At 38.3% G+C, this 15,956-nt stretch overlaps 1 protein-coding gene across 1 annotated transcript in view; it reads left to right on the forward strand.

Moving 5' to 3' along the window:
- Positions 1-1,825: 1,825 nt before the first annotated feature.
- The window catches only part of LOC131425329 (cytochrome P450 4c3-like), a 97,478-nt gene continuing 83,347 nt past the window's right edge, over positions 1,826-15,956 (forward strand). Inside the window, exon 1 of the mRNA XM_058587143.1 lies at positions 1,826-2,145. Coding sequence (XP_058443126.1) covers positions 2,100-2,145 — 46 coding nt within the window. The 5' untranslated portion in view covers positions 1,826-2,099. The remainder of the gene's footprint in view (positions 2,146-15,956) is intronic.

A 15,956-nucleotide genomic window follows, 5' to 3' on the forward strand; every position in this document is an offset into this window, starting at 1 on the left:
CATCTGGACAGTGCAGAAATGTTTTGTCCGATTCGCGCTTCGAAGACTTCCTTGGCTTAATCGGCTTCAGCTACCACGTTACGAGGATCGCTGTGTTCTCATCAACTTACCCACACTGCAAAACCGGCGGATATTTCATCAACGACTTTTTGTTTTTGATTTGCCTAATAATAACATCGACTGCCCCACACTTCTGGCAAGGATTTATATCAATGTTCCGGGAAGATCTTTGCGAAGAATGGACTTCATACGACGATTAGCTCATCGCAAAGAGTATGGATAAAATAATCCAATGGATGTTTGCTGTAATCAATTCAATAGAGTTTATCATCTGTTTGATTTTACTATGAACAAAGACACAGTTAAATCGAAAATATTGTTAAGTTAATGTTTTTAGACTAGATAGATAATAATAAGTCTGTGCGATAGTTTTTACTCTAATCGAAGACAAAAGAAAATAAATAAACTAGCCATTTTACTGGAGTACTGAAATTAGAACCCCGTATACAATTGAAACAAAAAAGTGTTCTGTAAACAGCAGAAACAACTTAGCGGTTCCTGTTGAATTTCTAGGTGACGTAGCAGTTCAGTATACACTGTTATGCACTAGTGAGTCTAAGACGAAACGTAAACAAAATTTAAAACGGTTATATGCCTAAGCACTGACTCCTGACAGAATCGAAAACATGTTGTAAACATGTTTAATTTTAAGAACTTTGCACGAATTAATTCGAAATCAGCTGAAAATCTCCATTATTTATATTTACAGAAAATTGAAAAAACTTCTACTGAATTGGAGAAAAGTAGGAATATTTCAGGCTTTTCAAACTATGTCAGTGTTTGGATTTGCACAATCTAGTAGTTCATCAACGGTAGAGTGGGAAAATTTTACAAATCTTAAGGATAATAAAAAAATAATATTTTACTGATTGTTATCGTAAAGATTATTACTGAACACAAAAAAAAATTGTGTTAGGTGGAAGTCGAAAATGTAAACTAATACATCAATCAAGAGCTACAAACAATGCTTAGCAGTATTCCAAAAAATGTTCGTAATTCATTCAACTTACCGTGCCATAAATAAAAGTACACCTAGTTCACGGAAGCCATAACACAACATCAAAACTTTGGCCTTGAAACAAACTCGTAATGCTTCCGAAACTGACCCACAATCCTAAATATCGCAGGGACAAGGGCAAGGTTTCGTTGGCAAATAAAAAAAAATACCACTCAACTACTGATCCTCGGTCTATGCCATCGCAACGAGCAGCAGGAGCAGGTGTCTCGCCTGCTGCATGATTATCATTTTTCTAGTCGTTACAGCAAAATGATGACAATCAGGATCCCTTCCTCTACATATCAGCTCCCCCTCTTGGCAACCGATGTCAGAAAAAGTGGTCCGATACTGCGTCAGTTCATTCATCCATCCGGTCGTCCCTGTAATTATGAGCTTACACTTTGGTATAAGATTATATCTCGGCTGACTGGCTGGCATTGGGTGCCACAGACTCTAGATCCCGGGGATTTCGGTGGGATTTTCAGAAGTCTCCCTACGAACACGCGGACGGTGTCCCGCACTACCCAGGCACTGCGGATGTGTCCCAAAAACAACGAGTCGGTCCGTTTCGATTGTCGCATGGTGAACCTCGTCTGGGTCGCGGGTAGCGGTAAGGACGATTCTTTGGATTCAGTATTTTTTTACTTGGAACCATTCCGTCTCGTTTCGGCTAGTTCCCTAGGATGGACAGCGTTCGAAATGTCGGGATTTTTGTGCGATGCTCACTCACTAACTGATGTGACATCGTCGGTGCTACTACTGTCTCGAACGAAAAAGAACAGTTGCAGTCTTGTAGAGCCAGTAATCGAGTGCAGTTTCAAAGGTAAACGGACATGGTGCATAGTGGGTTCAATGTACTACTTGCGAGACATGGGATTAAGAAAAAAGAAGCAGTGCAACAACACACTCGGTAAACATTGGCAGTGCATACCATTAGCATAGAACAACGAAAACTTTATGACTACGCGAACACGTGAAAATTTTCAGATGTGTGCTTGAACAAGTGAACAAAAATCAATTGTGGATAGCGCTGTTTAAAACAATGAAGCAGAAGAAAAAAAAACACACGGATGTACTACAAACAAGAGGTAAGAAACCGGTCAATGGTTCGGCGGAAAGGCATCATAACCACACCTATTTGTCAACGTTAAGAGCTTCTTCCGCACATTCTTCTAAAAGGCAGCCGCTAGAGTATGAAAAAAAATTGTGACGTGAGGAAGTGAAAAGAAATAGCGGCAGTTTATTACTTACGTATGCTTTATGAACTTCGTCTCGAGTGTGGTGTAAATTTCAAATATTGCTTTGTGAGTAAGAAAGAGAATATCAATTTCAAATACACAAACACAACTGTCTTTCAAATGCTAATGTGTGGTGGTAAAAGTCTCTCATTTTCTCTGAGAGGCGGAGCTTTAGGATTCACATTGAAAAAGACGGGTTGCTGGAAGTAGAGATGCAAATAAACGCTCGGGAAATTCGGGATGACATTTGCTAGCAAAAGGAACTTCAGTGAGAAACGGATTCTAAGCATCTTTTATGTCTGATATAAGTGCTTTAGAGTGTAAATCGAAAATTCACCCATACATCAACGAACAAATTTTGACTCCGCCTTCTTGTGGCAAGTTTTTACTTAGAATCACACCAACACATGCCAAACCACGAATGATAGGCGTGACATTTGTGACCATCGAAAAAGGAAACTCTGAGAGAGAGAGGATAATAATATGGCGTCATTGGCTCTCACGGTTACTTGAGTGAAACCTAACTCACTCGTTCGCACTCTCTCGCTAGCAACCATCATTCGTTGAAGCGTGAGAATGTGTGTCAGAGAACGGCGTGATTTTAGAACATCCAACTCCGTGCGACCCGAAACTACCCTGTCGACAGCAGGGAGAACTCAACTCACCGAACGAACGAACGAACGAACTAGTCACAACAAATGCTATCACCTGTGGGGCCACTCGGCTCCCGCTCTGTTAAGCCGATTACAAATGGAAGGATTTTTTTATGAGCCACTAAAACCACCCTTATGGAATAGATCACTGAGCGGCGGCGTGCGGCGGTTCGACATCCACAAATCGCACTTGCGACGAGAGTTGTTCCATAATCGTAACTTTCAATTAGGCCGTAAACCCAATCTGGGAGAAGACGAATTCGTTGCATGCTACCGCGGCTGTCTTAGCGGCCGGTTGCGTTCTGTCTTCGAAGGACTGAATACCGCGTGGTGGACCAACGAAATCAGTTTATTTTTGTTAATTGTTCATGAGTAAACTAGTGTAATTTGGAATACACTATCAAATGTGATAGGAAATTGAAAACGATCTTCCATTCGTTACGAGTAAAGATATATTTTTTTACTCGATTAATCAAAATAATCGATTAAAAGACTAAAGTAATCGAGTATTTGTAATCGATTAACGACAGTGCCACTAATCGAGCTAATCGATTAATAGCAATCAATTAATCGAGATTTATATCAGTTAGGTTGTGAACCATTTCGCGGTTAATTTTAACTTTTGGTTGAAATCTGACACTTGAGTGGTTATTTTGATGTTGTCAAAAATAACTCGAGAGTGACTGGTGACTAACATTGGCAAATCAAAAGCGAGAATAATACTAGTAGTTAATCAAAAGGACTCTTCTAGAGTACAAGTGAGAAATCGGCTCAACTTTCACTCTGACAGGGTCCCTCTGTTTTGCTGTAAGTACTTTTATTGCTTTGGTCAGCACCAGCTCGGCTCAGCTTCTCGCGCTCACTCTGTCTGCAGCCTAAGTCTAAACGTTGTTATGATGAGAGTTGCGGTTTCATCTGTCATAATTCAAGGAAATACGAATTTCAATTTGAAAAATGATTTTTGATCCATTCTGCCTACGGTTACAATGCTCATACATTTTTCTATCCGTTTGATCATAGATATTATTGAATTTTCTAGACTTTTCAACCACATTTTCTCATATTTTTCTTAATGTATGACACACTAATTGTAAAGATTTGATATTCAACACAGATTTTCATTTGGCAGCTCTGATTCTGTTTAGAAAAATTTGATCGATTAATTGCACTAATGGATTAATGCTTAATAGTAATCGATTACACTAATCGACTCCTCTTTTATTAATCGAATACCTAATAATCGATTATTACGAAAAATCAGACATCACTAGTTACGAGCAAACGTTGACAGTTTGGAAATGTTCACATTTTTGGATTGACTCTGCTTATTTACAGTTTACTAATTACGAATTCACTATTTGACAACTCAATAAAAAAGACACAATTTCAGACATATGTGAATAGCCAGCCAATCATTGCCGCATCACAAATCTCCTCAGAATGCTATTTTTTATCGTTTGAAAAAACTAAAACTAAAACCCCAGAGTAGTTTTATCAAAAAACACTTTTCATGAAACGAGTTGGGTTCACACTTTCTAAATGGGGGTGCGAACAAAACCGATATCAGAACCAGATTTGAAAATGACTTGAAAACAGTCCATTTGACCAGACGGAACCCAAGCATGCATTTCTTTTCGTGTGTTTTCATATGCAGGGTTGTTTAGTTGGAAAAACTATTCCCTGGTTAGGAGTTAGCTACGGGTTCAAGCCCCGTCTCTGCGGTTACATTTTCACGGTTCTCATTACATTATTGCATTCGCATGTCAATTTTCCAATCTGTTTTCCCCGTTAGATACTGGTCATATTTAGAACATCGTCTTCGGTGCTCATATGACCAGTACGAAATTTTGCAAACCACTTACGAATTGTTGCTTCGCCCGGTGCAGAGTCTGGATAACACTCATCAAGCCATTTTTTGGTATCGGCGCACTTTTTTTCATCAAAAAGTAGTGTTTCATCAACACACGAAATTCCTTTTTTTCCATTTTTTTCACAATAACAAAAGTAGCTTCACTCAAAATGCAATATCTCACAAACTAATAATCAGCCAGCTGTCAAATTTATACACGTATCTTTTGAAGGCCGGTACTAACTGAAAATGGTATGGATTTAATTCTAGTGGCGCCTTCTCATAGAAACGATACGAACTTTTCAGCCGATCTGTTAGTTACAAGGCACGCCAATAAATTTGACTCAGGCTGGAAATTTCATTCGTTATATGACAACCTTGTGGAAATAACGTTAAGAAAAGTTTTATGTTTCAAAAGATTATCTTATATATTTGACATGATGTTGAATACACCTTGTAGCTATCATTGGAAATAATAATAGTGAAAAATCATTAGAATATCATATAATGTGAAGAAGAAAATTTGGCTCAGTGTGAACATACAAACTATTTTTGGTTATGCTGGTGTCTGAATACCGTTTCTGGAATTACACGGGTGAAAATCCATTGCCGGTACCATTATTAAAAATCATGTAATTATGAATCATGTATATCATGACTAATAAGTCATGATTTCATGAGCAAAATGATATATCATTTTTCTCATGAAATTTCATGAGATCATTTTACTCATGAAATTTCATGAGAAGGCATGATTCATGATTTCATGATTAAAAAATCATGGTATCGGTAATAGATTTTTATCCGTGTATCATAAAAAACTTTTTTTTAATCATAAAAAACTTTTAAGAGGAACTCACTTCTACATCTCATGGAATGCTATCGATTGGCACATGTTTAGATTAAAAGAAATAAATTTAAAGTTTTCTTCAAATTTTTATCTTCTAGTCGTCTTGCAGTTCCAAAATTTGAATAATTAAAAAAAAGAAGAAAAACCTAACGACAAACGTTCTCCATTTTAAGAATTTTAGAAGAGTTTTGTCGAGAATACGACTTACTTTACTATGGAGCGCCTTTTCAAAATTTTCCCTGTACAAGAATGGGCAGAACTTTATCGCGAATATCTCTTGATGTACTTAACCCAACAACATATTTTTTTCTACAAGCTATCGGAAATACGATCAGGAATTTGTGATTAAACTTTCTACAGCGTGCGATAACCATAAATAACTGAAAAACAGAGATTACCTACTGGACGAGTATAAGAGGTAAACTTTAAATCAAAAGTGTTCATTTCTTTTAGTGTTTCAGACGGATATCGGATGGATATCGAGGTGAGATTCTCCCACCAACATCAGTGAGAGCAAATCAAGTATAAAGCTTGAAACGCTCAGGTCGTACTTTTATTCAATCTTTGTAATACAAATAATTCAAAATTTGTACGTATTAGGTTAATGATAGTTATAAGTAACAATTTTTTGGGAACACTGTTCAATTTGAGTTTGTTGTGATTTTCGGTCCGTATTTTATGCGTTTTTAAGTTGTTTCTACGTAATCGTTTCGCTTAAGTTTTTGATGAGTGATTGACCGTTTGCTGTCTGAACCGGTTTAAAGTGTTGTTTTTGGTCGTCAGCTGTAAATCGGATAGTGATTTGCATTCTTTCGTTCTGTGCCTAGTGCTATACGCTGTGCTGCGATTTGAACAATAAGCAACCGACTCGATCAAGCTCCCCGCATACCCCTGTTCTGTGTGAAGCCTAGTTAAAGGCGCTTTCCTGCCGTTGAGATAAGCATGGAGAAGAATTGTGCCAAGTGCTGCCAGGTTATCACCGGCATCGACTCAGTTGTCTGTCGTGGATACTGTGGTCGTATGTTTCATATGGCATGTTCTGGTGTCTCCCGTGCTCTTTTGGGCTATTTCACTACGCATCGTAAAAATCTCTTTTGGATGTGTGATGACTGTGCGAATTTATTCGAGAATTCACATCTTCGATCTATTACAAAAGCGGCAGATGAAAAGTCTCCATTGATGTCACTCACGGAAGCAATAAACGGCCTACAAAGCGAGATCAAATCGTTGTCCAAGCCAACACCACAAGCACCTAAACCGTTCAATCGGCCCTGGCCATCCTCTGAATATCGTCGTCCAGCCAAGAGGCCTCGCGGACCTGATCTCGAAGGTTTTGCGTGTCAAACCGGGTCGAAACAAATAGGGGAAAGTGTCGTTTGTGTTCCAGTGTGTGAACAACCAATTGATAAATTTTGGTTGTATTTGTCACGCATTCGCCCGGATGTCACCAACAATGACATTTCCGCTATGGTACGTGCCAATTTGGGAATGACTCAGGATCCAGTGGTAGTCAAGTTGGTTGCCAAAGGTTCTGACATTAGCAACATGACGTTTGTCTCGTTTAAAGTTGGCCTCGATCCTGCTTTGGAATCCGTTGCTTTGGATCCAGCAACTTGGCCACAAGGTATATATTTTCGAGAATTCGAGGAAAAGTCTACTCAAAAATTTCGGAACCTTACTCCTGCGAATTCGTCTCCAACGCCTACATTAACGGAAGTAACGGACGTAGCTGTCCAGCAATAACTGAATGCAGAACACTGGGACGCACTGTTGATGGCAATGTGGAAGCCTCCGACCCCTCCGACCCAGTCCTGCCGCCGCAGCCAGCGTTCTTCAGTCGTCCCGGTCCTGCGGGCGGATGTGGTGAAGGGGGCTTCCAAACTTTCCACCTTGGCAAGTATTCGTCAATTTCTAGTTTTGCTTGTGCTGATTCGTTTTCCGGTTCCAGTTCGATTTTTTCAATCCAGACACCGGGACGCACCGCAGTTGGTTTTATGGAAGCCTCTGACCCGCTCGCTACAGTCGAGCCATTGCAGCCAGCGCTCATCAGACGTCCCGGTCCTGTGTGCGAGATCGGTGATGAGGTCTTCCAACCCGCCACCGCCGGCAAGTATACAAAACGTTTGGACAATACCGGCATTGACTTCTTTCCTGCTTCCAGCCCGCAATCGGTTCTATTGTATTACCAAAACGTCGGCGGTATGAATACATGCCTGACCGATTACTTACTGGCTTGTTCGGATGAATGTTTTGATATTATCGCGTTAACGGAAACTTGGCTGAGTGATAGTACCCTCTCTACGCAAGCATTTGGCACCAATTATGAAGTTTTCCGTGGCGATCGTAACCCATGCAACAGTTCGAAGAGTTTCGGTGGTGGCGTGCTCGTTGCTATTCACCGCCGCTTGAAAGGACGGCTAATTATTAGCGCATCTGGGAGTTGTGTCGAGCAGGTATGGGTGCAAATTAAACTGAGCGACTGTTCGTTGTTTCTCTGTGTGGTTTATATTCCACCGAATCGGACTCGCGATTTATCATTGATTGACTCGCATATTCAGTCATTAGAAGATGTCATTGCTGCCCATATGCATCCGGCAGATGAAATACTTATCGTCGGTGATTTCAACTTTCCAAGCCTGAAATGGCTCACAGCTTCCGATGGTTTTCTGTTTGCAGATCCAATGCATTCCTCGTTTCACGCTGGTATTATCAACTTGCTTGACCGGTACAGTTTTAATTTACTGCGTCAAGTAAATCACGTTAAAAATGAGCACAATAGAATCCTCGATCTATGTTTTTCAAGCAACTCGGACTGTGCACCTAAAATCAGCGCAGCACCCTCTCCTCTGGTGAAGTCCGTTAGGCATCATCCTCCTCTGCACATTGAGCTTGAATGGAATCGATCGTTGAACAATTGCAAGATATCTCACATCGTCAGATATAATTTTAAAAGAGCTGACCACAATAGTATTATTGCATTTCTTACAAGCATTGACTGGAGTGAAATTCTTGACAATGGCGATGTTAATCTTGCAGCTCAAACATTTTCCAACGTTCTGATGTATGCTATTGACCAATATGTCCCTAAACAAATTAGTAAGCCACCCGAACAAGTACCGTGGCAAACCGTAGAACTACGACGACTGAAAAGTTTAAAAAGGACAGCACTAAAGAAATATTCCAAGAACGGAGGTTTGTTGCTCCGGCGAAACTACGTAGAAATCAACAAAGTTTACAAAAAGACAGCTGAACGTTGCTATGCCAACTATTTACGCTGTGTACAGAGGAGATTAAAGTCTAATCCAAAATCATTCTGGAAGCACGTTAACGAGCAAAGGAAGGAGTCAGATCTTCCTTCATCTATGTTTTACAATGAACAGACAAGTTCTAGCATGCAGGAAATTTGCGAAATGTTCATGAGAAAATTCTCTGAGATATTTTCTAGAGAAATCTTAGCACCTTCCCAAATCACCCAGGCGGCACTTAACGTTCCCGTTTTGGGACAGTCAATGAATTCAATGAACATAAGCGCAAGTTCCGTAAAAACAGCAATCGCAAAAATGAAGTCTTCATACTCTGCTGGACCCGACGGTATCCCGGCAGTTATTTTGAAGCGATGCTCTAGTGGTATTATAGTACCTCTATGTCTTCTGTTCCGACTGTCACTCATGACTGGAGTATTTCCTGATATCTGGAAATCTGCTTATATGTTTCCTGTGCACAAAAAAGGTGACAAGAAGAACGTCGACAATTACCGTGGTATCACCGCTCTTAGCGCCATTCCTAAATTGTTTGAGCTTATCGTTTTGGAACCTATTTTTAATCACTGCAAGCAGTACATCGTTGAAACTCAACACGGGTTCATGCCGAAACGCTCAACGGCCACTAACTTACTAACTTTCACGACGTTTATAACGGATGCTATGTCTAAAGGTCATCAAACGGACGTTGTCTACACTGATCTCTCTGCTGCTTTTGATAAAATTAATCACGCTATCACTATTGCCAAATTGGACAGACTGGGCTTCGGTTCCAACATTCTTCGGTGGATTCAATCGTATCTTTGCAATCGACGGCTGGCGGTTAAGATCAATGAAAATGTTTCCAAGGAGTTTTTTGCTTTTTCTGGTATTCCACAAGGCAGTCATCTCGGACCACTGATATTTCTACTGTATTTCAACGACGTGAACTTTTCATTGAAAGGTGCACGATTATCTTTCGCGGACGACCTAAAGTTATTCCAAATTATCAAGACTCTTGAAGATGCCTGTCTCCTTCAAAGTGAGCTTGAAATTTTCTCCGAGTGGTGTGAAATTAATAAAATGTCGCTAAATATCAGCAAATGCTCGATTATCACCTTCACACGAAAAAAAACACCAATTCGTTTCAATTATTGTCTTCGAGGATCAGTGATTGATAGAGTCAATTGTGTCAAAGATCTTGGCGTTCTTCTCGACGAACAATTGAATTACAAGCAGCATATTTCGTACATCGTGGCAAAAGCTTCTCGTTGTCTAGGATTTGTCATGAGAACCGCCAAGCAATTCACAGATATATATTGTTTGAAATCTCTCTACTGCTCGCTTGTACGGTCAACACTCGAATATTGTTCGTCAGTATGGAACCCTCACTTTCATAATGGAGCTTTAAGACTTGAATCAATACAGCGCAGATTCGTTCGTTTCGCTCTTCGTCGTTTGCCCTGGAATAACCCTCACCAGCTGCCTAGTTATGAAAGCCGTGCGATGCTCATCGGACTCGATACTCTACAAGTACGCCGAGATCTGTTCCGTGCAATGCTGATTGCCGATATTTTGACGAACAATATTGATTGCCCTGCACTACTTAGTGAAATCAACATCAACGTTCGTTCTAGAGCTCTTCGCAACAACAACCTCCTCAGAATGCCTCTACGTCGTACTAACTACGGAATCAACGGTGCCGTTATTGGATTGCAGCGAACCTTCAATGGCGTATCGATGGGATTCGATTTCCATTTTCCTCGTAGCAGAATAAAAGCGAATTTTTTGAATATTCTTAGAAATAATCATTAGGACTTTAGTTTGTCTGTTGATTAAAATATATAAATAAATAAATAAAAATAAATAAAAAGTACACTAAGCTAAATTTTCATTTTTAAATTATATGACATTCTAATGATTTTTCACTATTAGCATTTCCAATGTTTATTAAACATCATGTCAAAAATATAAGATAATCTTATGAAACATAAAACTCTTCGTAACGTTATTTTTACAAGATTTTCATATAACGAATGAAATTTCCAGTCTGAGTCAAATTTATTGACACGCCCTATAACCATTACTAGATATCCACACAACATGCATTGAAACAATTTATGAAGCGCATATTATATTCATTTCGAATTAATATAGATAGGTTTATCTATACCATATGACTAGTTTTATAAAATTTATATAAAACTTTTAATGGAGGTCATCCCAGTTCGATGTAGCAGTTATATATAGATCAAATTTTTGCTACTTGATTGAATAAGTGATACATATAAGATTCAAATTGATAAAAAAAATACTGTGATTATGGTGCTTAAGTGAATCAAAAACAACAATAAAAAAATTGTCTTATCAAAAACTTATTGTTATATTTTTCGTATATAAAGAGTTTCATAATAAAATATTATTTTAATATTTCAACTACACTTACTTCTTTGGGACTGGTTGATTTCATCGAATATTTACTTTCACCAGACGAATCAGATGCACTCCGAAAAGCTGATAATTGGAAACTACTCCTTTTTTCGAGGATTCAAGATATACTAGTCATCAGTTCCGTAAAAGGGCACCTTCTGATATTTGCGGAGGAGACGTGGGATCCAGAAACTATAAATGAAAAATTTAAATCGACATACTAGACAGACAGAGTAATGAAACGTACCGGATATTTATTTCAGGGGCATATCCTTGAACGAATTTGAATGAGCTGTCTTGTCAGCGATTTCAAATAACAGAACTTCCTAAAAAACTGTCTGGAGCAGTCGATGAATATCGAGGACACAACTCTTTCTTCAGCTTCAAGCAGTGCGATTCACAACTATTCTTTTGTAAAAACAAACTCTATTTGTTGTTATTTTCTTCAGCTGTCTCGTTTTCTTCCTCGTTGCAGATTTGATGTAGGCTTCCAATGAAAATTATAAGTTTTCACATGACTTTTATTAAACATAATCAGCATGCGATTAAAATGTAATGTAATGAATATTAAAATTATATTGGCTTAAGTTTTATCGACTTTTCGCATAACCTGTATATGGTATGTTTATCGATATCATAAGATTATGAAGATATAAAATTTTATGAACATCATTTAGAGTTTTAGAGTTCCATTAAAGGTCATAAGTTGTCATATGTCTTTTGTGAAATACCATCTGCGTACGATTCATAAGACACATCCAATGAATATAAATTATGTAACGAGTTAGGTTCCATCGGATTTCAATATACATTATATAGAATATTCTTATAACTTTCATTATGGTAACGTCTAACATACACTTTGAATAAAGATTATAAGTTTTCATATAACCTCTATAAATTATATTGTGCATACGATTCATATGACAAATCTGATGAATATAAATAAGATTTTCATTTCAGTGTAGGTATAAATATTATGATCAAACATTAGTATGTAAAACAAAAGTAACTAAAAAACCTATTGTTAATAACGTATCGTATGAACATCAAAGATGAAAGGCCAAAGGATCAAAACACTTGTACTGTAAAACGTTGATGTAATACACAAAATTAAGATTATTAAACATATATTTATGCAAAAAAAATGGTCGTGCTTTCATTTGGACTACGATCATCGGGAGCAGCAGTCGCCAGTAATGAGAGCAGACCTTTTGCATGGTACAAAACCTCAAACGCGCAGGTCGTAGAGCCAGTTTCGCTTCAAAGACGATCGATTACATCATCCTGCTGATGGTCGTTTACATTGGAGCAAAATACAACGAAAAATGGACAACAAGGAAGAACATAATGCAAAATCAGCCCTTCTAATGACTCCAAATGTTTTCTGAAGAACTATAAAGATTACTTCTTTGCAATCGGAAATTAAAACCATGAGTGTAGTGCAAATCAAGGATAATTTGCTTTAAGCAATTTTCGCAGCGTAAAATTCGCAACAATGTTTAACACCGACTCAGCATAAATTCCAACTTAACTTGTCACTCTCCACCACAAACGCCTTCATAAAAGGTTCTTTTCAGAACCACCATTAGTTTATCATAAAGAACTATACTGGTTATTTCTTAATATTTAATTGTATGTCAGAATGTATAATGTAAATAATCTGTACTTTAGTTTAGGTGTATCGTTTCTAGTAGTGAAAAAGGGGAAAGCTTGCACAATTCACACAATCGATCAACCAATTGATAATCGGAAGTATAAAGAAAGAGTGTCAGTTTTATTCGTATTGACGACATCCAGTTATGTCACTGACATTACACACCCGTACTTTTTTTCTATACCCGTTGAAAAAGAACATGTTAAATGTTGTTAGAAGTTAAAGGAAATCTTTCCATATCCTTTTTTTGTTAACCTTAGGCATTTTGTTAATCTGTGAGGGCCCAGGCATTTCAGTAGTATATAAATTAACTATGTTCAATTCGTCTCCCAATAAACCCCAAGTTTGAAAAGACTGATTTTATGATAGCCTAGGTTAGGAATAGTTTCCAAGGTTAGCAATTGCTCACTTGAGCAAGCTTTAGGGACGCCTGTCAGGCATAATGGTTAAAATTTACCATTGTGTACACAGAAACGATAAAACTTACACAAAAATCTTTGCAATATTGATCAACTATAGAAATTTCAAAATCTAAAGACTTTCTCCCAATAAATTATTCTGTACCCTCGGCTACTTTAAGCTGAACTCAAGAGCAATCAATCAAGAGTCATAACATACGGAGCACAATTGAATCACAAATCATTCAGAAACGATAAATAAATGACTAACAAACCCGTGCGAGATGAGAAGGTGCGTGCAAAATATGAAGGATGATGATGGATAAAAAGAGGAATACCATTTCTGATGTGCGAATGAATGCTCAATTTTTTTTGTTCATTTCACAACCTAAAGAAGAAAATAAAATGTCATGCAGTGAAGAGTCTTTGAGCGAGATGTGCGAATATCACCACTCACAGCGGTGGTCCTGTTTGTTTGCACGAGGAGGGTACAACTAAATGAGCGATGCTTGACTGTCGTTTTACATACAAAAAATATTTATAAAAACTGGCAATTCTTAACGATGTTCAACTGATAGTAGTAATAATATGGCATTGATTCCCTCAATATAACTGATAGTTGTTCAAACAGGAACATTTTGACAGTTATACCAACGATCTGACTTGAGTCCCCCTGAATAACTATAATAGCCAACGGTACCTTCTGTCGATAAACTGGAATGATGTAAACAAGTCGAAAAAATTTATCAACATTCCTCATAATTTATGGCTTGGTAAACTCCTGTTCGGTAGCTTCTGACTAATTTTCTGCGGGATGCGAAAAAAAATTGATGGGCCCATAATTTTACCGACAGTGATGATAAATTATTTTCCCTACCTACCTTCCCTTCGCAAACGATTATGCCCTTCTCTTTTCTTTGGTTGAAAAACGATTGTAAACAAAATCAACCGAATAACACAGTGATAGTGCAAATCTCCCCGAAAAGGCAAACGCAACACAAAAACCTTTTGTATCAAAGTGTAGTTCCGGAAGACGAGTCACTTTCCTCCTATGCGACACCCTGTGTGTGCATGTGTATGCGGATTGTGAGTTTCCCATTTCGGGGCCGTACCGCGTGCAGTGGCACAATGGCTTATTTGCTCAGTCAGGCCTTTTGTCTAAACATAAATAAAACTGTCACGCCCTGGGTTTTGTGTGGCCAAAACAAAACCGACAGAAAGCTCTGAGCGCCACAGCTCGAGCGAAGTCCCGTACATTGTTGCTAGCCAACAAGGCCGGGAAGATGCTATTGTTTGTTTGTTTGTTTGGTTTGTCTGGCTTAATCAAACAGAGATAGAAAGAGGACCTCGCTTTTCTTCTCGACTGGGTGGTAATTTATATGATGTCTAGTGTCGTTCCGGGTGCGTTAGAAATCCAAGTGAGTCCTTTTCTTTTCGCTGCTATTGTCGGATAGTTAGAACACTGCATTCAATGATACATTTCTATAAAGTCCATGGTTCGCAATGCAGCGATTATAATTTTTCGCAAAATCTCCTCAGCACATTCGAAACAATTCAACATTTATATGCAATGGCCCACATTAGAGATGGTCGGGTATCGGGTATTTTACCCGAAACCCGACCCGTACCCGTACCCGACGGGTTTTTGGTCGGGTACGGGTAAAAATTTTTATTTTCAATCGGGTACGGGTCGGGTACGGGTAAAAAATTTTACTGCTCACTCGGGTACGGGTCGGGTACGGGTAAAAAAATTTACCGCTCACTCGGGTACGGGTAAATTGTTTTTTCGGATCGATTACCCGACCATTTGTACTTCACAGAAATATGTTTACACGTTGACGAGATTTTTTCATTGCAAAACAGTTCTTCCGCAAAATTAATCAATTTGATTCAAGGGGTTTTGACATTCGCGCCTAGGACCAGACCTGTCAACTGGCATCTTTTTCATTTTTTTCTTCATTTAAAAAAAGTATCAATCATAGTTACGTGAAAAGGTATGTGAATATTTCCCGCCCTACTTTGTTTATAACATATTTAATAAGACACACTGCCTTAGCTCTATGATGTTGCGGTCGGAATCTACTTTTCACGTAGGTTTTGATGGACTGCCATTTTAAAGCTGTTTAATGCACAATCCAGTAAAAATTATTTGATTCATATACTGCCCATACTCGCATATCAGTCTCATATCGATTTTCGCCAATTTTGAGTTAGCTTGAGGAATGGAGTCTTTCCTCAATATACTCTCAGAAATTGCAATTAAAGTTGAGGGTTTGTTCAGTAAAATATAAAAAAAATATCAACTCATTTCTGTGTCCCATATGCTAAAGTACCCGCATATCAGTCCCATTCAGTGCAAAATTTCAATAATTTCATTTGTTGCAATATTGGAACAGCAAAGGTGTATTACCGATATTTCATGTAATAATACCAAGATTTAGCATTAGTGAGCAAAGCAAAGTCTTGGCATTACATTCCTTTCGTGGAATTTGGCCTTTCTGTTTCAACAGACTTCGCAGCCGATTCTTAGCGTACAGAATCATTGCATGGCTAGTACTATGGATCCTACTGACACTAAGAATCCT

Source organism: Malaya genurostris, chromosome 1 (assembly GCF_030247185.1).
Source record: "Malaya genurostris strain Urasoe2022 chromosome 1, Malgen_1.1, whole genome shotgun sequence".
Classification (NCBI taxonomy): Eukaryota; Metazoa; Arthropoda; class Insecta; order Diptera; family Culicidae; genus Malaya; species Malaya genurostris.